The sequence below is a fragment of the Hyaena hyaena genome, unplaced genomic scaffold, assembly GCF_003009895.1.
Source record: "Hyaena hyaena isolate Hyena2069 unplaced genomic scaffold, ASM300989v1 scaffold_667, whole genome shotgun sequence".
Lineage (NCBI taxonomy): Eukaryota > Metazoa > Chordata > Mammalia > Carnivora > Hyaenidae > Hyaena > Hyaena hyaena.
The window spans coordinates 941,565-966,789 of NW_024081297.1; the positions used below are offsets into that span (position 1 = coordinate 941,565).

The following is a 25,225-nucleotide window of genomic DNA, read 5'->3' on the forward strand; positions in this document are numbered from 1 at the left end:
TAGGCGGGTCCAGACAAGCCTGCGCGAGAATAGGCCCGGGGCATGCGCACCTCATAGCCGGTAACTTCCATTCGCTACATGGGGGGGACAAGTGCGAGGCGCTCTACAGGTTTCGACCTCCCAGTGACAACCAAAAGCTAGGTCTTCAACAGTTCCATGAATAACATGAGAGTGTTGTTCTCCTTTTTCAAGATCAAGGACACTTGGCGTATGCTGCTAAAGCAAGAGGTGACTTCTCGTATCTTCCCCCAACCCGTGGAACATCAGTGGTCTATTCCGTTCTTCAGACTTTCGAGTCCTTGCAGCCGGTTGGGGATCGAAGGATTGGGCCGATTCTGGCTGAAACGTCTTTGGAAGGAGGAAGGGGCTGAGGAGTCATCCCTTTTGAGTTCCGTTTCTCCTTTTTCAAGGCGGAATTGGGGAAAGGGGACGTAGGAAACACTGCTCTCGAAAGCTAACGGATCTTCACCTCTCCGTGCAAACTGCCGGGAGAGCGGCGGGAAAAGGGCAAGACGGGAGCAGGGAAAGGGAAAGAGCCAGGAAGCTGAGCGGGAGGGCGCGCACGCGCGCCCCTTTTTCAGCAGTGTGGCGGGGTCGCACGCACGCCCGCCTCGGCGGCTGGGCGCAGTTTGCGACAGTGGGGGAAGCGGTGGAGGTGGCGGCGGCAGTGGCAACTTTGCGGCAGGCTCCGGCCGGGCTTGCTTGACGGCGGTGTGGCGGAGGCCCCGCCCTCGGCGGCAGGAACCTGGAGGGAGGCGGAGGAATATGTCCGAGAGGGAAGTGTCGACAGCGCCGGCGGGAACAGACATGCCTGCGGCCAAGAAGCAGAAGCTGAGTAGCGACGAGAACAGCAACCCGGACCTCTCTGGAGACGAGAATGTGAGTGCGGCCCAGAGCAGCGTGGACGGGACTGTGCAATGAACGTTCGAAATTCTTTTTAAGCCGTCGGTGCGGGGGTGGGGGCGGTCGGGCTGCTTGGCGGGGGGAGAATTGTCACCCTCGGGAAAACGCGGGCGTGGAGGAGAAAATCGAACTTGTCTTCTCTGGGGATTTTAAGCAGGGGCCGAGAGCAGGCGGAAACTTGGCGAAGGAGGGTGGTTTCAGACAGAGCGGGGTGGGCGGAGGGTCTAAAGGGTCCGCTCGGAGATCCTGTGGCGTGGTCGGGGGGTGTTTGGGAGATTTGGGGAGAGTGCGGAGCTGAGATTCCAGTAGTTTCAAAGGCAAGTTAGAGGCTCTCCTGAGAGAGTTGGAAGGAGGAGCCAGAGTGTGTTCGCGACTTTTTAAAAAAGGAGTTTAGGGATTGGGTCACCCTCCGACCCTTACACGCTGTTCCGGATGGGAGGGTAGACGGATCGTGGACTTCAGGGGTTTGGGTGGCTCTTGGCAAGGTGGGAGTTGTGTTTGCTCCCCTCCTGTGGATGGGAATGGGGTGTGCCTGACAGGCGGCTTTTCTTCCGGAGAAGCAGAACCGAGAGGGCCCTCTTCCGAGTCGGGGAGGGAAACCACCCGTGAGGCAGTCAGAGTCGGGGACTATTTTGAAAGTTTTTCCTAAAAGAAAGGGGACGACCTGGAAGATTTTAGGTAGCGGTGGTAAAGGCATATGTCTTTAGGTGTGGGCCAGCGGCTTCGCATGGGTAAAGTGTTTTCGAATCAGACTGTTTTTTAATCTCTGAAATGGATCTCCATAATCATTTACTGATTAGGTAAGTCGCTAGTAATAACTAAGGTGACATTAATGTTAAGTTTATATGCAGTAAGGTCCGTAAAGTGTCTTGACAGTGCGAAGTTATTATTGCAAAGTGTGAACCTCCTTTTCATAATAGCTGTCAATAATATCTGAATATACTTGAAAAATCTTTGAAGTGTTATCGGACCGTGATGTCAATTCTTCGTTTTCTCATCGATTTGGCTAGTTTTAGGAATAAACGTTATGTTACACACCCAGTTCCTAAATTCTACATCATTACGTCACCGACTGGAAGCATAGGTATGACGCAGTGTGGTGTCCCAAATTTTCACCAAAGAGGTGGGAAAACATTACTTTTTCGGATAGAAGAACGATGTTTGGGGAATTGTTAGTTCCGACTTGAAGTTTCTGGAAAGTTTGGGTGTTGAATGTTACTTTAAATCTGTCTCCTGTTTGTGCGTCTCCGTCTTCTATATTGCCTTCTAACATTGTTGACCCTCTGCATTCCAGTCCTTGGAGTCTGTTTTATTTCTGCTTTTTGAAAGTTTCTCTAGGCAGATTAGGTAAGCGGTTAGGAGTACAGATCGGATCCATATGTTAGGTTTACATCCCCAAATCTACTCCTCATTGGTTGCCTGACCTTGAGCAAGGTACTTGGTCTGGTGTCCTCAGTTTTTTAGAAATGGGATTAATAATGGCCTATACCTCAAGGAGTATGTGTGAGAACTAAAGGAGATAATACAGGTATAGTGATAGAAAGAGTGCTTGCCCCATAAGTACTATACAAGTGTTCTTTAGTTACCACAAAGACTTCTGCTTCTGGCCTTTGCACATACTAAATAAGCAGAAATGTAATGAAAGTGTCAGTAATCTAGATTGAGGCACCTTTCAGAGGACCACATAAATTGAAAGTTGTTTTTGTGTTTTGGTAGACCCTTAAGAAGGATATGTTCTTTGCATTCTAAAGCTGTTCAGAACCAAATAATGGAGTAAGCCTCTGTTTTGGCTCCCTGATTTGGGTAGGAACTTGAAACCTTTTTGTGCCTTGGAACACTTCAGTGAGTCCTGGGTAGCCTTCTCAGAACATTGTATTTTATTTTATTATTTTATTTTATTTTTCTAAATTTTTTTAACGTTTACTTTTGAGCGAGAGAGAGAGCATGAATGAGCAGGGGAGGACCAGGGAGAGAGGGAGACACAGAATGCAAGCAGGCTCCAGCTATCAGCCTAGACTCCAACGTGGGTCTCAAACTCAGAAACCACAAGATCATGACCTGAGCCAAAGTTATATGCTCAACCAACTGAGCCACTGAGGCGCTCTCAGAGAAAACATTTTAAATGTATACAATACAGTGTAAGATTACAAAATAATAAAAATATAAAAACATTTCCAAGACTAATTTAAGATTTTTTTAAATAAACGAAGTCCTTTAATATAAGTGTTAAAACAAAGTGCTTCTTTATTAACACATCAAGTAACTAGATATAGAAGGGTGTCTGGTAGTAATGATGAGCATAGGCAATTTTTTGAGATCTGAAACTACTGGCATATGGTATAAAAATACTTGATTTCCAGTGATGCGAAAGTCACAGCTATTAGAGTAGGATTAGCGTGTTATGTTACCTTCAGGTGCTAAATTTCAGTTAAAGATGGTGAAAATTAAGCAGGTTAGTTTTGCCGTTTAGGTTTAGAGGGCCTCCAAATTCCACCCAAGGACCCCAGATCTAGCACATAAATTAGGGGGGAAGCAATAAGGAAAAGCATAGAGAACTCTGTCGAAAAAGGAGTTCAGAAAAAGCTAACAGGGGCAGTGGTCTTAACTCTTTAAGGAAGAAAAGTGAAGAAAAGGCCAAAGGCTAGTGAGGAAAGAATGTGGTGTTTTTGGAGTTACTATTACCTGAGCAATTACTACTTGAATGTGAATCGAAGAATTGAAAGGACATATTTCAAATTTATTGTATACATATATGCCATTTTATTGAATTTTTAAAGGTCTTATGAATGCAGAGTATTTAGCATCGAGCAGGGTACTAACCGTTGCCTCGCAGAAGGCTAAGTCTGGAGACATCCTTTGCTTAGGCAACCTGTGCAAGATGAAGGGACAAGATCACTCTCCTCGGTTCCTTGTTGGGCAAATGAAGATGGTTGTGTCTTATCATCATTCTGTATGTTGAGGAAGGCCCAAGGTGGAAATCACTCTGCAAACAGATACTCAGCAAAGGTTTGCTTTTAATTTGAAGATAAAATTAAAGCATTATGACTTGATTTCCCATTGATTCCTCGTGATTTTCTTCCTTTGGAGGTGACGGGTAAGTTAAGTGGTCAGAGTTCAAACAAAACGGGGATCTGTGTGGTTTCTTGATTAGCAGTTTAATTTCAGGCCAGAACGTAAAGAAGCTGGTGAATAAATGTCAGTTTTATAATTTTATTTCTCTAGTGATAAAGGACAATTTAAATAAAAAGGTAAGTGAAACATAAATATTATTTTACCTCCATGAGAGAACTGGGCAAGCATAAGTCAAACAGTATACACTAAAGGAATGTAGAGGTAAAATTGCAAATGGAGACAGTTTATTCCAGAGTCAAAGGGAAGACATTTTGAGCCTTTCCCTTTGGAGACAATTTACATGACTGTAAGTGACCCACAATATAAAATGAGTTGTGAAGTTTAAAGGCAATGAAGAGGGCTAGAATCTGATAACACGAAAAGACGTGCTATAGATACTGCCTCGTTTTCCACTGAAACACGGTTATTTTCTACACTAGATGTTAACTATGTGAAACTGTGAAGTGGGGGAGAAATAGAGATAGAAACAGTGATTTCAGCCTGGGAACTGAAGTTTAAAATTTTACATTTTTTATCTGATTATATTTACATTAAAATTACAGTTCAAATATTGAGCACCTATTGTGTACCATCTGTCCAGTCTTTTCATTCTAACCTAATCAATATATTCCAGAATAATTAGTGTATTTTTTAAAAAGGTAGGAACCATTTGAAGTTTTGAAAACTACCCCCAGAACCACTGTATAATACCATACTGTTTTTAGGTGAATTTATGTGGTATGAATTTTTTATATACCTTTGATACTCCAGTTAATTTTTAACCTTCTGTAAATACAACACTAGCTTTAGGAAGCAATCATTTAGAAATAGCCCCTAAGGCAGTGTTTCCTAGCCTTGTTCTAATAGATGTTAACAGGCACCCTGCACAAAAAGCCTTTCTCTGGAGTGAATTTAGGAGCTGTTGCCCAGGGCAGTAGGTTTCAATAAATCTCTTTATAAAAAGAATTTACTGGAATATGTAATCAGAGGGGGTAGTTAAATCTTAGATTATCTGAGGGCCAGGAATGTATTTTGTGGACTGGAAATAGGGTATACTTTAAGTGAATTTGCATGGTTTCCTGCAGTCATTTCTACATTTGGAAGGATTTTACTTTAGTCATGGAGAGATTCTGGAGTTCTGCATTCTATGTAAGTATCATTATTATATAAGAGCTGTGAGGCAAATGTCATTTGTAAATAGCACAGAATATGTAGGCTTTTATAAAGATTCTGAGGGGCTTGTGTTATAATTAAGGGGAATTTGAATACCAAGAATTTCAGAAACTACATCTAAAATAAGAGGCACTAATACTGCATCATCGTCAAAGGGCCACTGAGCCCTGTGCTCCAAACTGAGCAGCAGTCAGATAAATTAGGAAGACCTGTGTGTAGTTCATTCAGATTTAGGAGTCACGGCTTTGGTTTGAATCCCAGCATCTGTAAACAACCTTCCTTATCTAACAGTACCTTCTGTGAAAAGCTGTAAAGATGGAATGAGCCAGTGTATTCAAGTGGCTGGCATAGACCAGTGCTTTGTTATTTAAAGGCAGTATTATATTCTTACTATTCTGATTAGTTGTCTTTTTTTTTTTTTAATGTCATGCGGAAATCCACAAATCCTAACGTGTGCTGTTTTCCTTTTAATCCTTATTTGGAGACAGGAATAAGGTTTTGCATTTCCGACAGAATTTATTAATTACTGCTTTTAGGTCAATCAGCAGCTACCCAGCACAGTCATTTGGTGCCACAGTACTGCTGTTTTGCGTAATTTTTCCTAATTTCCTATTTACAGGATGATGCTGTCAGTATTGAAAGTGGTACAAACACTGAACGCCCTGATACACCTACAAATACACCAAATGCTCCTGGAAGGAAAAGTTGGGGGAAGGGCAAATGGAAGTCAAAGAAATGCAAATATTCTTTCAAGTGTGTAAATAGTCTCAAGGTATGTGCAGAAAGACAGATCCTGAGGGCTGAATCCTAGGTTTCGGAATTATTTCTCAGTGATAAACATTTTATGCCCAAGGTACTTTGTCAAGTTTAAAATTAGAGTACTGTGAAGAGTTGTGTCTTTTTGTTTTTTTGAAGCATAGACATTAAAGTCCATTTCTTTAGCTTTTTTTGTTTTAATTTAAAACGGGTCTCACCTAGTACTACATACAGAGTTTTCTTTATTGTTTGTATTCAGGTATAAGATTTTAGCATAATTATTCTTCATATTTTGTTAAAATTTTAAAAACATAAAGCCATTTCCTGATACCTGTTAGTAAAACGAACTATATGTGACCCATTAACTTTCAGTCAGCATAAATTGAAACATGTTTCTGTGCAAGTTTTAAATATTTAATTCTTGTCATTTGTGTCATTTGAAACTGTCTTCAGAGGAAATTGTGTAAATTAACTTTTTGAATATTCAGTGTTTGGGAAGACATGATTTTAGAGTTAAATTGCTGTTTCCTCAAAAGCATTTTTATTTATTAAAAGGATTATTGATATTAAATTGTTTTCCTTTACATATCATTCATTTTCTGTGTTTTAAATTTGGGAGTAATTTTCCATACTGGCCACAAATATACATTGTATTATCTTTTATGGATGTAAGTTAGAATCTTTTTCTAAATATGTGAAGGTAAATAGGTACAGTATTGGGAAGGCATAAGAGGCCATGGTTATATGGAAATTACTTTCTTCTCTGTGTAGCAAAATACATGGCTCAGTGTGTCAAATTATACTCTCTTAAAAGGAGAGAAGTTAATCTTAATGTTTTTTTTAAAAAAGCGAAGTGTCCATGAATAGTTTTGTGTTAACATTTAATTTCTGTAACCCGTTTTTAGATAGTATATGAAGGATGTTGGTTTTAGCTGTTTAAATAATTTGATTAAATATTTCAGAAGCCTAAATCTGTGGCTTTTCAGAGGATAAGAAATGAAAGTTGTTAATACTCTAAAAGTGAATTAATGTTAATGCCAGGAAAGTTAATCTACGGTGCCAGGAGATGGCCAGTAAAATTCTAAGACTGAAAGATAATTTTTGTGAAGAAAAGTATGTAACATACTTTACCAATAACATTGGCTATTGTTTGACCTTACCAATAACATAAAGTCGATTAACATGTATTTTGTATGTTATATGCATTATACGCTGTATTCTTACAGTAAAGTAAGCTAGAGAAAAAATGTTAGTAAGAAAATCACAGGGCTTAGAAAATATGTTTGCAGTACAGTTGTTATCCAGAAAATTTGTGTTTAAGTGGACCTGTACTGTTCAAACCTGTGTTGTTCAAGGGTCAACTGTATTTGTTTTTTATGCACCTACTTATAGCCCCCTGGTAACTGAAGTTACAGTCCATTGTCTCCCTGGATCCCCAGTGTTCCAGTATTCTTGTTCATGATAAAACTAGTTGGGATGCTTTTCGTTTAGGACCCAAAATCAAGATTATTTAAAATTGTTTCTATAGGAATGATAGAAAGCAATGATTTGTTCTTGGTTTTGTTTTGTTTTATTTATTTCTGAAAGAGAGACCAGGGAAGGTCAGAGAGACAGGGACATAGAGAATCTGAAACAGGCTCCAGGCTCTGAGCTACCTGTCAGCACAGAGCCCGATGTTGGGCTTGAACCCAGGAACCGCAAAATCGTGACCTGAGCGGATGCTTAACCGACTGAGCCACCCAGGTGCCCCTAGAAAGCAGTGATTTGAATGGAGTTTGATATGCTTTGCTTTACAAGGGAAAAATTAAACCTAAGAAAGATTAGTGAGTGTTAGGGAAGCTATATTAACTCTTAGTATATTTGTTTATGTCCTATTTCAGAAACATAAATTATGTCTTAAGAGATAAAATGCATCTACAGTAATTAACCCAGTTTAATTTTGATTCATAAGAATATGATTGGGTTTAAGAAAATAGAAGGCAAATCATACTAATTCGTAGATGAATGCTTGTTATCTGACCTCTGACTTACATAGTAACCTACGTTTTGGGGAATTGGGGGGGAAGGTATAAGGGAAAATGGTCCATTCACCATTCTTTTGTATCTGAATTATAGTAATTTTTATTACTTTATGATTATTTTACAGGAAGATCATAATCAGCCATTGTTTGGAGTACAGTTTAACTGGCACAGTAAAGAAGGAGATCCGTTAGTGTTTGCAACTGTAGGAAGCAACAGAGTGAGTGTTCAGGGGTGTGTTTGGCATTTGACTTGATTATTAGACTCTGGTGTTAATATAATATTAAAGTATAATGATTTTGAAGTAAATTTGGCATAGCTGATTTGACACTATTCCTTTATGTAAAAGTGAAGCATTCTAGTTGTGAAAACTCGCTAACATTGTTAAAACTAGTATTCATGACTGAAAATCCGTCTTTATTTCATGTATTCCTAATTGCTCCTGAAACAGATTTCTGTGTATATTTTGTCATCATAAATATTTTGTTTTGCATGGCTGAAAGAATTGACTCCTGTATTTGGACGTGATTTAGGTAGTTTATCATTTAAGATACAGAGTCTGTAGTTTCTTTTTTTACATACTTTTTTTTTAATGTTTACTTATTTTTGCGAGAGAGAGAGACCCCAAAGTCTGTAGTTTTTTGAAAATAAGCTAATTAGTGGCTCTTTGTAAATGCAAAGCATAAATCCAGTGGATTTATATAATAGTTACTGAAAGTATTTTAACTATTGTCAGTAAACATCTATGTTAGATTTTTTTATTTAAGGAAGCCAAAAAGTATCTTGAACTGAAGAAATGTATGGAAGAAGCATGCTGGCACATTTTAACATAAACCATTATTTAACTTTTCAGTTAAGCCAGGGGCTCAACTGGTGTATAGCAATTTATTACTCTATTTACTTTTAAATAAATACAGAACAGGAAGATTCGTTAGTGCTTTCCAGGGAGTCTCTGGAGTTTCTTATTAAATTGAAACACCTCAAGGAAAAATCGTCCTTTTAAGTTTGTATCAGCTAACATTCTGGGTGTCCGTTCATTCTGTACTAGGAGTTATGAGGAATGACGTAGAAAGTTATTGTTGTATTTGGAAAAAGAAAAACAGAGGAAATAGACCAATTGGATATAGGTGGATAACAAATACAAGTCACTTGCCCTGCCTTTAGCCCAAGAGGTGAAGAGGAGTGAATTTGAGAGATGTCCCATACTTTGTTACTTTGAGTGCAATAAAATTTTATGGTTCTTAAGTAATTGTGCTAAGCTTAGGTAATAAAAGAACATGTTTTTTTTTTTTTTTTTTTTTTTTCAAAAAATTTTTTAAGTGTTTTTATTTCTCTCTGAGAGAGAGACAGCATGAACAGTGGAGGGTCAGAGAGAGAGAGGGAGATAGAAAATCTGAAGCAGGCTCCAGGCTCTGAGCTAGCTGTCAGCACAGAGCCTGATGCAGGGTGCTCGAACCCATGAACCATGAGATCATAACCTGAGCCGAAGTCGGAAGCTTAGCCGACTGAGCCAGCCAGGCACCCCTAAAAGACTATGATTTTAATGCACACTATTTTCTATATTTTTTGTTTCTTAGTGTCGGCATCCGGTCCTCAAAGTTAAGTTCGTCACAAGGGACTGTCATCTTCGTGATATTTTTCAAATGTCGCTATATTTCCGATTCATATGAATGCATATGCATCTATTCTGGGCTAGATCCTTTTTTCTAGATACCTGTTTTCTAAAAAGTAAAATTTAGCTTTAGCTAATTTCCTGGAAAACTTCCTTTAAGGAAGGTTTAATTACATTAAGTCTCTCGTGCTTTATTAGGTTGTTGAAACTCAGCTACTACAGTTGATAATGTGGGCTAGCAGGGGTTTTTTTTGTTTAGCCAAATGTAGTTTGTAATCTGTAGCCTGCCTGTAGTTGTCTGGTTCCTAAATTCGTTGATAAAAAAAATTTGTGGGCAAAGTGATAAAGTTTCAAGAAAAGATTAAGGTTATTTTTCCTAGTTGGGAACCTATTATATTGATTAGCTTGAATCTTCTGTAAGACATCACTGTAAACCTAAGATCATACTTCATTAACTTGGCCATGGTAATATGAAAATTAGTATAATTTGTGCTCCAGTATGCTTATTTAAATATTCCATGCATTCTAACAAAAAGTATCCCTATTATCATTTAAAATGACGTTGAAGGGGGGTGCGCCTGGGTGGCTCAGTTTCTTGATCATCCAGCTCTTGCTTTCAGCTCATGTCATGATCTCATGGTCCTGAAATTGAGCTCTGGTCATGAGTCTAGCCCCTGTCAGGAGATTGATCCTCGTTTCAGGCTGTGTACTGACAGTGTGGGAGCCTTCCTGGGATTTTGTTTCTTTCCCTCTCTCGCTACGCCTCTCCCACTCACAATTAATCTCTCATTCAAAATAAACACTTAAATGACATTAAAGGCCATTACATAGTATATTGAATTATAAAAAATTCTGCTGTTTGGACTTCTTTAAAAAGAAAAAAAGAATCTGGGATACAACCTAGTTTTGCAGTCATATAAGAAATATTTTTTAGAATATTAATGTAGTTTTTATTAACTTAATAGTGATAGATGATTTATAGACTTCTTATATTTCTTTTTTATTTTTTTTAATGTTTATTTTTGAGGAAAAGGGAAAAAGGGCACGCTGGGGAGGGACAGCAGGCTCCAGGCTCTGAGCTGTCAGCACAGAGCCCAATGTGGGGCTCGAACCCATGGACCACGAGAGCATGACCTGAGCTGAAGTTGGATGCTTAACCGACTGAGACACTCAGACACCCCCAGTTCTTATGTATTTCTATTAAAATTAATAAGTTATTGCTACATGACTATGAGGTATAGAATATGAAAAGAAATTTATTACAGTTTAATTGTATATTATGCAGATAGTATTAATCTTAGAATATATGGCAAATGAAAAGGACTCCCATACATCAGAAAGTTAGGGGCCCGTGGATTTCTTAGTTGGTTAAGCATATGACTTCAGCTCAGGTCATGATCTCACAGTTGGGGTTCAAGCCTCATATTGGGCTCTCAGCTGTCAACACGGATCCTCTGTCTCCCTCTCTGTCTGCCTTCTCTCTACTTGTGCTCATACTCTCTCAAAAATACAGATTTTTTTTAAAAATGAGGGTAATATTTGATGAGCCAAGCCCATGAGAAAAACATTATTAGGCAAATTGTAGACTTTCATATATGTAATTAATATGTAAATATTCTTGAACTACCCAAGACTTGAAGAACTTAATTAAAAGATGATAAACCACACCCTTACTTAGAGGTGTTTACTTTTGTTTTTGTTTTTTAAAGTTTATTTCTTGAGAGAGAGAGAGAGAGAGAATCCCAGGCAAGCTCCACACTCAGCATGGAGCTTGAACCCAGGAACCATGATATGACCTGAGCCTGAGCCAGAATCAAGAGTCAGACGGTTAACTGACTAAGCCACCTGTGTGCCCCCAACTATATTCATTGTGAAGAGCTGGTGCAGTTAGATGATGAATGAGATCTAAATTTAAAACCTTAGAAATATATACCATTGTTATTACTACAATTTCTAATATACTCAGAAAATTATGTAATACATTAGTCTTTGTAATGACTTTTTGGGGAGCCTGGGTGGCCCAGTCAGCTAAGTGGCCGACTTCGGGTCAGGTCATGATCTCACAGTACATGGGATCAAGCCCCGCATCACGCTCTGTGATGACAGCTCAGAGCCTGGATCCTGCTTCAGATTCTGTGTCTCCCTGTCTCTCTGACCCTCCCCCACTCACACTCTGTGTCTCTTTCTCTCCAAAATAAATAACCATTAAAAAATTTTTATAATGATTTCCATAAGTTTAAAGAAGCTATTATTTTATTATTATTATTTTTTAATGTATGTTTATTTTTGAGACAGAGACTCACAGAGTGAGCAGGGGAGGGGCAGAGGGAGAGGGAGAATCTGAAGTAGGCTTCAGGCTCTGAGCTGTCAGCACAGCCTGCCTAGTGTGGGGCTTGAACTCACGAACTGCAAGATCATGACCGAACCCAAAGTCGGATGCTTAACAAACTGAGCCACCCATGCACCACTAAAGAAGCTATTTGAAAGCCATCCAGGCACCCCTAGAGAAGTTTCTGTAGTGTCTTTAAGGCACATTTGTGACTAAAATGTTTCACAGGTGAAGAAAGTATATTTCTGTATTTGAGATGAAATTTACCGTATTTTTGTTTTTATTAGGTTACCTTATATGAATGTCACTCACAAGGAGAAATCCGGTTGTTGCAGTCTTACGTGGATGCTGATGTATCCTTTCTTGGGTTTCTACTATTTTTGACTAAAGGAGTTTCAATAAGTACACCAAAACTTTTCTAAATTAATTAGTTCCCTAAAGTTGAACTTGATCCTTTCTTTAACCAGTGCTCTTCCTTTACTATCACAAGAGAGTCCTTGTATTTAGTTTAATTTTCCTGATTCCTAGAATTGCATTTTAAAGTGGATATGAGGGAGGTGGGGGAGATGGCTGGAGGTAAGCATTGGAAATCCAGTAATAGATTGCTTCTCGTTCTTTTGGTGAAGATCGGGTAGAAATCCAGTAATAGAAAATGATAGCAAGAGCGTAGCTAAAACCTCCTGTTTCTTTGACCTTACATAGAGTTCTGTCATGTCAGGGTAGTTATCTTCATGAATTTCGGTTGATCAGGAGCTGTGCCGTGACTGGCAGTCATGCCAAGTATTTGAACCCCAAAGCCTATAGGGGAAAAATAAGCATGCAGTTTGTTTGGGAAATACAGTATTGCAAAATATGAATACAGAAAGAAAAAGGAAGGTTTAAAAAGCCAAAAGGTTAGGCAGTTAAAGCTGTTTCTTTTAAGATCCATTTGAAAAACGTAGCAAAAAAGAAAAGGCAAGGATATTCAGTCTTCCATCATTTCTATGGAAAGAACTGATCGGTAGCCATATTGGGAAAGATTCACAGGAAAAGGTGGAAAACTGAATAGTTCCTGATCTTTGTCTAGAGATGCATAGTCAGAAGTACTGGGCTAAAACAAGTGTCAGCAAGTTACAGCCTATGGGGCGAGCTACATGTTTGTGTAAATCAAGTTTTCCTGGGACACAAGGATACCCATTCATTTGCATATTGTTCATGGCTGCTATCAAATGACAGTTGAGTGAAGGCATCTCGAAATAGTAATCCAATTGAGTGGAAGGTCTGGCTTGTACAAGCTTGAGCATTTCTTTGGAGGCTGCCTTGTACTATACTAGAATCACTGACGTGCTTACTTTTCAAAAACAAATTCTATTTCTTAACTGGCGTTTCTTAGGCTGATGAAAACTTTTACACTTGTGCGTGGACGTATGATAGCAATACAAGCCATCCTTTGCTGGCTGTTGCTGGATCTAGAGGCATAATTAGGATAATTAATCCCATAACCATGCAGTGCATAAAGGTGGGTTTTTTTGGATACATTGTAGATCTGCCCTTTTTGGAATGCACACTTTTTTCATTTAAAACTAGTGGAATCCGTGTCTGTACAATTTCTAATTTGATTTGTGGTTTCCTTTTTGTTTCCTTTAGACAAATCTTTTGAGACCTTTGTCACATTTAGATAATACAGATTAAGGAATTAGCAGGAAGTTTTTATTTGCAATTTTTAAAAAATAGAATAATTTTCCTCCTGCCTTGCTTTATCCTGAGAGGCTCTAATGAACTATAGTGGAAGAGTAAGTCTTTTCCAAACATTTTAATTACAAATAAAGAGTCAAGGGCACCTTGTAAAGAGCCAAAAGGTGAACTCTGGGAATTTGATACTGAGAGAATTTTTGCACATCTCTTTAAAATAAGTTTATTTAAACCCTGGGGCACATTAGAATCACCTGAGAATCTTTTAGATCCTTTCTTGGGCCTTAGCTAATTCAGTATAATCCAAATACCTGCAGGTAGAACTTGAGCATCTTTTTTTGTTTGTTTGTTTGTTTAACTTTGACAGGGGATTTTAATGTAGCCAGGGTTGAGAACCATTATTTTAAGTGAAACTATTTTTCCATTCTCTTAAAATTAATGAGAGAATTTATTGATTTAATATGACAGTTGAATGTTATAAATTTGTTGTAGCATTATGTTGGCCATGGAAATGCTATCAATGAGCTGAAATTCCACCCAAGAGATCCAAATCTCCTCCTGTCAGTAAGCAAAGGTAAGAGAAGCACATATTTCTTTAGTTCTCTTTATTTGGGAATGACTTTTTTTTTAAGGGACAGAGTTTTTAGGTTAAAAAAAAAAAAGGCAGAACTTAAAAGGAATTTATAAAACATGTTTTAGTAGAAAAATCCTAGGCTTTATTAGCATTGCCAGTCCAAGAATTGGTTAAAAGGACCATGAAATACACTGTTAACATCAGACATAAATGAAATAATTGGTACTGAAGATTATGTGTTACCCTTCCTGTGCATTATGATCATCCATCCTCAGTTGAATTATTTTACTAAACTTTATTCATTTTAGTGGCAGAACACCAAAATTAAGACAGTTTTCAGAATTTTTAAGTGTTGCAAATCGTCTTACTCTGACCAGTCATGAAGTAAGAAAATAGCATCTGAAAATTGTTTTTCCCTGTGGACATCAAATTTCTGTGTTGTAAACAATCCTCTAATAGACTTCCTTAAAATGCTAAAGTCTCCAACATAAGCTCTTTGAAATATTTCCCATACTTATCAAGAGAAAGCCTTCCCTTGCTCTTTATGCCTGTATTGGCACTGTAAGTTTATTGGGGTTTCATTCAGGCGTTTACATCGTTTTTGAGCTCTCTGAAATGAGCTGGCTCGTTCTTATTTCTGCATTCTGTTCTTGATTGCCTTTTTTCCTTTTACTTCTACATTATCATTCTACTCAAATTTATTCTTTTTAAAGGCTGTCAACAAATAAAGGCTTATCAAACTTGTAACCTCCACTCCCCCATCTGCTTATAGTAACAGATGTCCTCAAATCAAAACTCTTACGTGAAAATGTTTCACTGTGATTTTTCTTTGACCATCAAGACTTAGGTTTAGAAATCGACACCTAAGAAGAGCTGACAACTTTCTTCCGATAATAGTAGGTGGGCCCAGGTATTTCTTTAAAGATGATCTAGGTCATAATGCTACACTTGTTTCTAAATATCACAACTTTTTTAACCCAGCTCTTCCCCCAATGTGCAAAATAATCTACAGAATATGAGAAAATATTTTCCAAATTTCATATCTAATAAGGGATTTGTATAAAGAGCTCTTACAGTTCAGTAATGAATACAACCCTTAAAAGAATGGTCAAAGGTTTTGACCATTTTTAAAGACCTCTTTTAAAGAATATACACAGTTGTCCAGTAAGCACATGAAAAGGTGCTCAGGATCATACAGATCAAAACCACAGTGACACCACTTCATACCTAGTAGGAGGACTATAATCAGAAAAACATACCATGTTGACTAGAATATAGAGAAGTTTGAACCCCCCCATACATTGCTGGTGGGAGCGTAAAACATACCCACCTTAACAAACAGTCTAGAAGTTTCCCAAAAAGTCAGAAATAGAAATACCATTTCTGTGTGTGTATGTGGACAAGAGAAATGAAAACAAATGTCCATACAAAAACTGTACATAATTGGGGGGCGCCTGGGTGGCTTAGTCGGTTGAGCATCCGACTTTCGCTTGGGTCATGATCTCGCGGTTCGTGGGTTCGAGCCCCGCGTCGGGCTCCGTGCTGACTGCCAGCTCAGAGCCTGGAGCCTGTTTCAGAGTCTGTGTCTCCCTCTCTCTCTGACCCTCCCCTGCTTACACTGTCTCTCTCCTAGAAATAAATAAAAAAATATTTAAAAAAAAAAAACAAAAAAAAACTACATAATTGGAATCAAGAAATAATTTTTTATAGCAATGTTAATTGTCACTAGTAAACATAATTTATTACCACCTTTTAGTGTTCCCTATGGAATAGGTTATTAGTCATGTACAGTGTGGGCCTTCCCAGATTTCAAGTTGTACAGTCATTTTTATATTAATGTTGCTGTGTATTTTGTTGCTAATGTTTAGTGGATGAGATAACTCAAATTATAGTTTATATTTCTAAGAGGTCTAATCCTATAAAAGTATGTTGTGATATGTTTAGTTTTTAATCATATTTTGGGTTTCCTGTAGAAATCTCATAAATCTGCTCAGTCCCCTTCAACAGCTAAATGTGGATTCTCTGGAGGGAAAACCTTTAGTATCTTGTTCTGTGACATAACATAAACTTTATTTATGTCAAATACCTAAGTGTTATATTATGTCAGGGGCATGACTCCATCAAATCAGGATATTATTGAAAAGAAATTATTTGAGTAAAATAACCTAAATATATCTTAAGACCACAGAAATTTTTTTTTTGATTTTGAGCTCGTCCTTTTTTAATTCTACATGTTGATATAAATATCTTGTTGCTATATAATTGGATTCCACATCCTCACTGTGCATATTTCTGTACTTTTATTTCTTTAAAGAGGTTTGAAAGTTCAGAGTAAATAAATGTCTAAAGTCCATTTTAATTTTTTTTATGTCTGTACTAGATCATGCTTTACGATTATGGAATATCCAAACAGACACTCTGGTGGCAATATTTGGAGGCGTAGAAGGGCACAGAGATGAAGTTCTAAGTGCTGTAAGTTGAAAGCTGCAGGGCAGTGACTTTCAGGTGTGCAGAGCTACAGAGCTCTGAACAATCCCTGTGGAACCCTTATATAAGAAAGCATATGTTTTTGTATAGCCTGCCAGGCACTCGTTTCGTTTGCTTGTGGTATCACGAGGTTTATCGCTGAAAGATGAAGGAATAAAGCGAGTCAGGCTCTTTGCGTTTCATCTGTACTCTTGCACTTTATACCAGTACCTGGATTCCCATGAAAGAATACCTTGAACTTGCTCACTCAGAAATCACCAAGCTAACTTTTGTTCTGCTGTTTCTCAGGCATTAAAGAAAAAAGTTAAGCTAGTTAGCAATTGAGATCAACTTTCATCATTTATTTGAGGTTGAAATATAAGACCCATTTTTAGGAAACCGTTTCATTATATTTAAACTGAGTTTTAGGTAACTCTTTGATGTCATGTAATCTTTATGTATTATAATCTGTTGACCCGCTTTAATGAGATGCTAGTATTTTCACAATTTTACATTATTTTAGCTTTACGTATGTTCCATTTATGGCTTATTTAGTGGTTTGACAACCCTTCAGTATGTTAGGAAATGATGGAAAGGGGATGGTGTTTGGAAGCAGGTAGCATGTTAATTGGAAGTACTGACTAGTCCTGTAGTTGGCATGTGTATGCTCTTGAGAGAATCATACCTACCCTTCAGCTACCTTGTCACCTTGGAGATTCTAGAAGTTGCAGCAGCACTCTCCCGTCTGGTCTTCTCTGTCTGAAGAGCCATGACTACCATCCTTTTTTAAGAATAATAAATAAGAGCTACTGGCTCTAAGGGTGTCTTGGTGCTGTTGACAGTGAGGTAATTAGAAGTAGAAGCAACCAGACTTCTGAATTCAGTAAACACCAAACCTAAAGCTCTAGGATCTTGTAAAACTGTGTTCATGATCACTTCGAAGATTAAATTAAGATAAATACCTAGATTAATAAGGAAGATGTCTTTCTCCATAAATAGAACTCTTCAATGGTCTTTTTTTTTTTTTTTTTCCTAAAGATTCTGTTTTTAAGTAGTCTGCACCAAGTATGCGGCTCGAACTCACAACTCCAAGATCAGAGTTGCATGCTCTGAGCCAGCCAGGTGCCCTTCTCCTGTTATTTCTTAAAATGAGAGCATAATACAGAAAGAGTTCCCTTACTAGAAAGATTCATGTGTGAGATTTTCTTTGACATGAATCACGTACTAAATTTAAGCGCATCTCTGTGCCTGTTTTATGAAATAAGGTGAATAAGGTTGTTATAATGGATGATCTGTTAGCCGTCTTAACAATTAGTAGATAGCAAATGAGAAAGTTAAAATATGTTATTTCCTTTTCTTAGACCTTTTTTCTTTAAAAGTGAACTTAAAACCAATGTAACTGTAGTGTTTTGATGTAGATATACAGATAAAGCAAAATTTCCGATGTTTTAAGACTCATTGTATAGTTTCATGTACAGCTGTCAGTTTCATTGTTTAATAGACAAAACAAACTTACTCAGGTCTTTGCATCATAGAATAATTACTTTCCCTCAACATTCTATTTACCTTCACAATCAAGCAAAGGTAATATTTAAAGATAATTGAATAGATAAAACAAAATTCAAACAATTTATTTTCTTGATTTATATAAGCTCATATATGCGGTGGTGACAAATCAGTTAAAATTACATCTTGAAAGCAGTAACAGCTCTTATTTACAGGCTACATAGATGAAACTCAGAAATGTTTGTTACTTGAAATACAGTTCACTGGTACATCAGATGACAGTTGGATAGTCTGGGCAATATTATATCAGCTTTTTTGTTTTACATACAGGATTATGATCTTTTGGGTGAAAAAATAATGTCCTGTGGTATGGATCACTCTCTTAAACTTTGGAGGATCAATTCAAAGAGAATGATGAATGCAATTAAAGAATCTTATGATTATAATCCAAATAAAACTAACAGGTAAAAATTGTCCTATTTAAAATGATTTATTTCATGCTGGTGGATGACGATGTGTTTTACTTTATCCAAACCATAACATAATCCCCTAAGATTGAGTTTAGAGCCCTTTTTAATAACTTTGAGGTACAATTTACATCCCATAAAATTTACTAATTTTAAATGGAAGCGCTTTGCTTTTTTTTGTCTGTTTGTAGCTCATCTTTCAAAGTCCCCTTTAAATTGTGTTTTCTTCTCAATTTAGGAGCATGTTTCACTTATTTAGGTATGCATATGCTTGGCTTTTTATATTATAATGATGTTAAGCTGCTTAAACTAGCTGTGGGGTAAAGACCTTCTGAATAATGTTACTCATATTATTTGTCAACACTAAATTTTACATCAAGACAGTAAATCTTGATTTTTTTAAGTGAGTTTCTTGGCTTTGATTCAAGGTAACATAAATCTGTCCATTAAATGATTATCCTTTTTTTAAATGGATAAAATTCGAAAGCAGGAAGCTGCTTAATGGGATTATGAGTTGGCAGTTTTCTTAATATATACAAACATTTTTATTTTAAATATAATCTCTATACCCTCCAACATGGGTCTTAAACCTACACCCCGAAATCAAGAGACACAGTCTGCAGGGCGCATGGGTGGCTCAGTCGGTTAAGGTTCCGTCTTCTGCTCAAGTCATAATCTCACTGTTCGTGGGTTTGAGCCCTGTGTCCGTCTCTGTGCTGACAGTAACTCAGAGCCTAGAGCCTGCTTCAGATTCTGTGTCTCCCTCTCTCTCTGACCCTCCCCTGTTCTTTCTGTCTCTCTGTCTCTCTCAGAAATAAATAAAACATTAAGAAAAAAAAGAAAGAAAAAAAAATTTAAAAAAAAAGAGAGACACACACACACTCCGCCCATTGAACCAGCCAGGCGATCCTCTGTTTTTTCTTTTCGAAAAATTTATTTCTGAAATGCTTCAATTCAAATCTGTTTTTGAAATGCTTAAATTCCTAAATTTTTTTTAATGTTCAATTTTGAGAGAGAGAGTGCCAAGCAGGGGAGAAGCAGAGTAAGAGAGAGACACAGAATCCAGAGCAGGCTCCAGGCTCTGAGCTGTCAGCACAGAATCCAATGGAGAGCTCAAACCCATGAATCCCAAGATCAGACCCGAGCTCAAGTCAGACACTGAACAGACTTGAGCCACCCAGGCGCCCCTGAAATGCTTCATTTCTTGAACTCAGTACCTGTCTTTTCAGAATCTGATCAGGCTGTTAGCACTTTCACTATAACTGTCATAAATCGGCATATGTTAAATGAGTTGGCACTTTTGTTTTAACAAAGAGCTAGCTAGCATTTACTTTCTGGTTATCAAACCAGAGTATAATAGGTTATCTGTTAAATTGATAATCAGCAACAAATATTTCAACGCACTAACATTTGTGAGACCTCGGTGGCCTGTGAAAATTAGTTCACCTTTCAGATTTCCCTTTTAGAACCCCAAGGGTTAGAATATTAAATTTATGTTTTTATATTTTCTAGAGCTCTGAAATAATCAGAAACCATAGTTCACAGTTTACAGAAAGTAACACTGAGTTATGCTGGTCTTAAGAGGTTTAAGCAAAGATTATAATATTTATTTGGCTAAAAAGCAATGAACATAATTATAGCAGAGTTAAGAATTCATATCAGATCATGAATAACATTTTAATGTGTTAATAAAGAAAAGCTCCCAGAAATAGAATTGGAAGGAATGTAGGAGAGGAGTCCACCCAACATCCTTTTTTGCCTATGAGGGAAAAGTAGAAAGGACATGTTGAATTGCCCAAGACGTAACTCATTCATGGCATATCATTCTTCTATAGTTATTTCAGTTTAAAACTGAATTACTAGATTAGAAATGTTAGGTATACGTTTAATTGTAGAACTGGTAGTACTGGTGGTGTGTGGTCTTCTCACAGACATCTTGAAGCAAAAAAAAAAAAGTATGTTTTACTTTCCCAAATAAGTACAGGAAAAGTCTTATGAAATGCCAGATTCCTTTCAGATACCATTTTCAGAAATTGTTCCTCAAGGCAGGACTCTTATCTAATCTTCTCTTTAGCAGCCTTTGGAATGATGTGTCATTGTTCTAGAAAGATGATGTTCTTTTGAAATAATCTAGATACAATTGACTTTCATAGACTGTTGATGCTAAACTTTAAAAGATTGAGTAGATAGCGTATTGTATTTATTAAAGTTTTATAAATCTGCAGGTGAAAATTCATGTGATTCTACTACCCTGTTTTCTTATAACTTTTGACATTTCCCTTTCAGGCCATTTATTTCTCAGAAAATTCATTTTCCTGACTTTTCCACCAGAGACATACATAGGAATTATGTCGATTGTGTGCGATGGTTAGGTGATTTGATACTTTCCAAGGTATGCTAACTTGTGTTAAGTTGTACTTCTGTTGTTTGTGTTTATGTGAGTGGGAACTTTTCAGGCAGCACAGTTTTTTCAGTTTGGTAAATTGGATGGCAAATGGGAAATTCCTTTTTTTTTTTTCCCTCGGAGCCTCATAGATTTGGAAACTCTTTTCAGGCATATGACATCCTGATGAATTATTATAACTTGTGCTGTAATAACAGGAAACACATTAACTTTTAAGATGATATTCTTCTCTGATACCTGATGTTATTATAAAATAACCCAATTTCTAAAGTCAGTAGTGGGTTTTTTTGGTATGTTTGTGTCCATTTCGGTAAATTTGTACTTACAAAAACAGACAGCTGGGGTTGGCTGTGGGCTGTAGTTTGTCAAGCCCTGATCTCTAATGTGTTGATGTATATTTACATATTTTTTTGCTGATAATATAAGTAGTTGGTTGTGATGTTATCTGAGTATTTAGGATTGTCATATTTGGAAAAAATGCTATCCAGTCTCTTTTCTTGATGTGGATTTCAGGGCATTTCATAGCTTCTTGAGCAGAGCCTGACTTTTTTTCTTGGCCTTCTAGGTATAGTTTTCCTAGATATAGGTATAAGTTTCCTTTTTGTAAACTTTTGATCTTGAAATAATTCAATGGACAGTAAGTTTCAAAGAAAGTACAGAGAGGTCCCATATTGCCCTTCACCCGATTTCTTTCAGATACATCTCACATAACTATAACACAATATCATATTTAGGAAATTGACATTGTACAATGTGTGCGTGTAGTTCTGTGTCGTCATTTTATCACGTGAATTTTGTCAGTTCAAGCATGTTACAGTATGGGACCTTTTAAGATTGGTTTTTTTCTCACTCAGTGTAATGCCATCCAAGTTGTTGTGTGTATCAATAGTTTTCCCTTTATATTGCTTCATAGTATTCCATGGTACAGATGTACCTCAGTTTATGTAACTATTCATCTATTGGAGGACATTTTGGTCCTTTGCAGTTTGGGGCTATTACAAATAAAGCTGCTAATGAACAATCGTGTACAGGTTTTTTTGTGGACTTAAGTTTTCATTTCTCCGGGATAAATGCCTAGAATGGCAATTGCTGGGTCATGGTTAAGTGTGTTTAGTTTTTTAAGAAACTGCCAAACTATTTTCCAGAGTGGCCGTGCCATTTTACACTCCCACCAGCAATGTATGAACGATCCGGTGTCTCCGAATCTTCGCCGGCATTTGGTATTGTCATTATTTTTTATCTTAGCTGTTGTGATAGGTGTGTAGTGAGATCTCATCCTGGTCTTAATGTGCATTTTTCTGATGACTAGTGATGGTGAACATCTTTTTCATGTGCTTATTTACGATCCATAAATCCTTTTCGATGATGTCTTTTCATATCTTTTGCTCATTTTCTAATTGGATTGGTTTTGTGTTTTTTTTATTGTTGAGTTTTAAGAGTTCTTAATACATTCTAAATATGAATCCTGTATCAGATATGTAGTTTGCAAAAATTTCTTCCAGTCTGTCACTTGTCTTTTCATCCTCTTAACAGGGTCTTTTGCAGAGCCAATGTTTTTAATTTGACGAGTTTCCATTTATTGAATTTTGTTGGAAGAAAATTATTTTATGGATCGTGCTTTTGATGTTACATTTAAAAGCTCTTCATGCTCCAGATCCTAAAGATTTTTTTCCTGTGTTCATCTTAAAAGTTTTATAGTGTTAGTTTTACATTAGATGTATGATCTATTTTGAGTCCATTTGTGTATAAGGCTTAGCTAGTAGTTGGTTTTTTGCCTGTGGATATCCAGTTATTCACCATTGGTTGAGAAACTACTCTTTCTCTTTTGAACTGCTTTTGCACCTTGCTCAAAAATTGTTTGGCTTACTTGTATGAGGCTCTTTCTGGTTTTTCTGTTCTATTTCCCTCTTACCACTGCTATATACAGTCTTGGTTCCTCTGGCTCTATAGTCAGAGCTGGCTATAGACTATAGTCTATATAGTCTATAGACTATAGTCTGGCTCTATAGTCCCCCTTGGCGGGGGATTGATATCTTTGCTCTCCAGTCCATGAACATAGTATGACATTCCATTTATTTAGATCTTTGATTTTTATTATCAGCATTATGTAGCTTTTAGCATACAGGTCCTGTATATGCTTCATTAGATTTATACCTTAGTACTTCTCTTTTTTCTGATTATAAATGATGTTCCTTATTTCTATGTGTTTTTGCTAGTTTAAAAGAATGCATTTGATTTTTACATATTGACCTGGAATCCTGTGACCTAGTTCTCTAGGAGGGCTTTTTGTCCAGTACTTGGGATTTGTTACATAGACCATCATGTCATCAGCAGATAGGGACAGTTTTATATTTTCCTTTCTATTCTTGTCTTATTGCACTGGGAACCTTCTAGTACTACGTTGAATTAGAGTCTTGAGATGTTTTTGATTTGTTTCTGATGTTAAAGGGGAAAGAATTCAATCTTTCACAATTAGCTGTTTTTTGTAGATGTTCTCTATCAAGTTGAGAACTGTCCCCCTTGCTAATATTTAGAGAGTTTTATCATGAATGCATGTTGAATTTTTCTGTAACAGTTGCTATGATTATATGGCTTTTCTTCCTTAACCTGTTAATGCAATATATTCCTTTTTTTTTTCTTTTTTTTTTTGAAAGTTTATTTACTTTGAGAAAGAGAAAATCTGTGGGATTGGGGGAGAGGCAGATTAGGGTAGAGAGGATCCCAAGCAGGCTCTGCTCTGAGGTCCTGCTGTCAGGTACCCATCATTTTTTTTTTTAATACTGATCTAGTCCTATATCCCTGGCATAAGTTTATTTGGTCTTAGTGTGTAATTTTTTATATATGTTGCTAATAGTTGATAGTTTGTTCAATATTTGTGTGCTTGAGACTGTATTAGTCTGAAGTTTTTTGTATTGCTTTGTCTGGTTTTCCTATTGATAGCACTGGCTTTTGGCTTTATAAAATGAATTGGGGAGTTTTCCCTCCTATTTTCTGGAAGAAATCATAAAGAATTGATGTTAATTCTTCATAAGTGGTTGTTAGAATTCTGCAGTTAAATCATCTGGGCCTAGGGGCGCCTTGGTGGCTTAGTCGGTTAAGCGTCCGACTTTCGCTTAGGTCATGATCTCGCGGTTCGTGGGTTCGAGCCCCGCGTCGGGCTCTGTGCTGACGGCCAGCTCGGAGCCTGGAGCCTGTTTCAGAGTCTGTCACTCCCTCTCTCTCTGACCCTCCCCTGCTCATGCTGTCTCTCTCTCTCCTAGAAATAAATAAAAAAATTTAAAAAAAAAAAAAAAATCATCTGGGCCTAGAAATTTTGAGGGAGAATTTTAAAGATAACAGATTCAACTTCCCGAAAGTTAAAAAGAGCTGTTCAAATTAACTATTTCATATTGTGTGAGTTGTGGTAACCTGTGCTGTTTGAGTAACTGGTCCATTATATCTAAAGTAAAATTGATGTGTACACTTGCTGGTAATATTCTTTTTGCCCTTTTGATAACTGCAAGGTCTCTATAGATCACGCTTTTTTATTCCTGAAACTGGTCATTTATCGTCTTCCTTTTTTGTTGATCTGGTAGAGACTCATAAATTTTTTTTTATCTTTTCTTTCTCTTGTTTGCTATGAGTATATTTTGCTCCTTTACTGATTTCTTAAGGTGTGGGAGCTTAAATCATTTTTTCTAATTTTGTGTATGTTTATTTTTGAGAGAGAGTGCGAGCAAACTTGAGCAAAGGAGGGGCAGAGGAAAAGGGAGACACAGAATCTGAAGCAGGCTCCAGGCTCTGAGCTGTGAGCACAGAGCCTCATGTGGAGCTTGAACCCGTGGACGGTGAGATCATGACCTGAGCCAAAGTCAGGATGCTTAACTGACTGAGCCACCCACAGGCTCCAAGGGAGCTTAGATTATTGACTTGAGGCTTTTCTCAAATAAGTATTATGTTCCACGGGAGCTTGAAAAGAACGTGCATTTCTGGGGTGCCTGGGTAGCTTAGTCGGTTAAGCGTCTGACTTTCGCTTAGGTCATGATCTCACGGTTCGTGGGTTCGAGCCCCACGTCGGGCTCTGTGCTGACTGCCAGCTCAGAGCCTGGAGCCTATTTCAGAGTCTGTGTCTCCCTCTCTCTCTGAACCTCCCATGCTCATGCTGTCTCTCTCTCTCTCCTAGAAATAAATAAAAATTAAAATTAAAAAAATTAAAAAAAAAAAACATGCATTTCTGTTTGGGTGTAAGTTCTGT

The 25,225-nt window shown here is 37.4% G+C and overlaps 1 protein-coding gene across 2 annotated transcripts in view; it reads left to right on the forward strand.

Moving 5' to 3' along the window:
• The first annotated feature begins 267 nt into the window (after nt 1-267).
• Nucleotides 268-25,225, forward strand: part of EED (embryonic ectoderm development) — a 31,101-nt gene continuing 6,143 nt past the window's right edge. Inside the window, exons 1-10 of one of the 2 annotated variants that reach the window (XM_039217028.1) lie at nt 268-879; nt 5,807-5,959; nt 8,090-8,182; nt 12,191-12,256; nt 13,276-13,401; nt 14,067-14,148; nt 16,529-16,620; nt 18,451-18,584; nt 20,874-20,979; nt 22,137-22,211. In XM_039217028.1, the coding sequence (XP_039072959.1) occupies nt 766-879; nt 5,807-5,959; nt 8,090-8,182; nt 12,191-12,256; nt 13,276-13,401; nt 14,067-14,148; nt 16,529-16,620; nt 18,451-18,584; nt 20,874-20,979; nt 22,137-22,211 (1,041 nt within the window). In that variant the 5' untranslated portion in view covers nt 268-765. The remainder of the gene's footprint in view (nt 880-5,806; nt 5,960-8,089; nt 8,183-12,190; nt 12,257-13,275; nt 13,402-14,066; nt 14,149-16,528; nt 16,621-18,450; nt 18,585-20,873; nt 20,980-22,136; nt 22,212-25,225) is intronic. The other variant, XM_039217029.1, reaches the window with a different exon arrangement.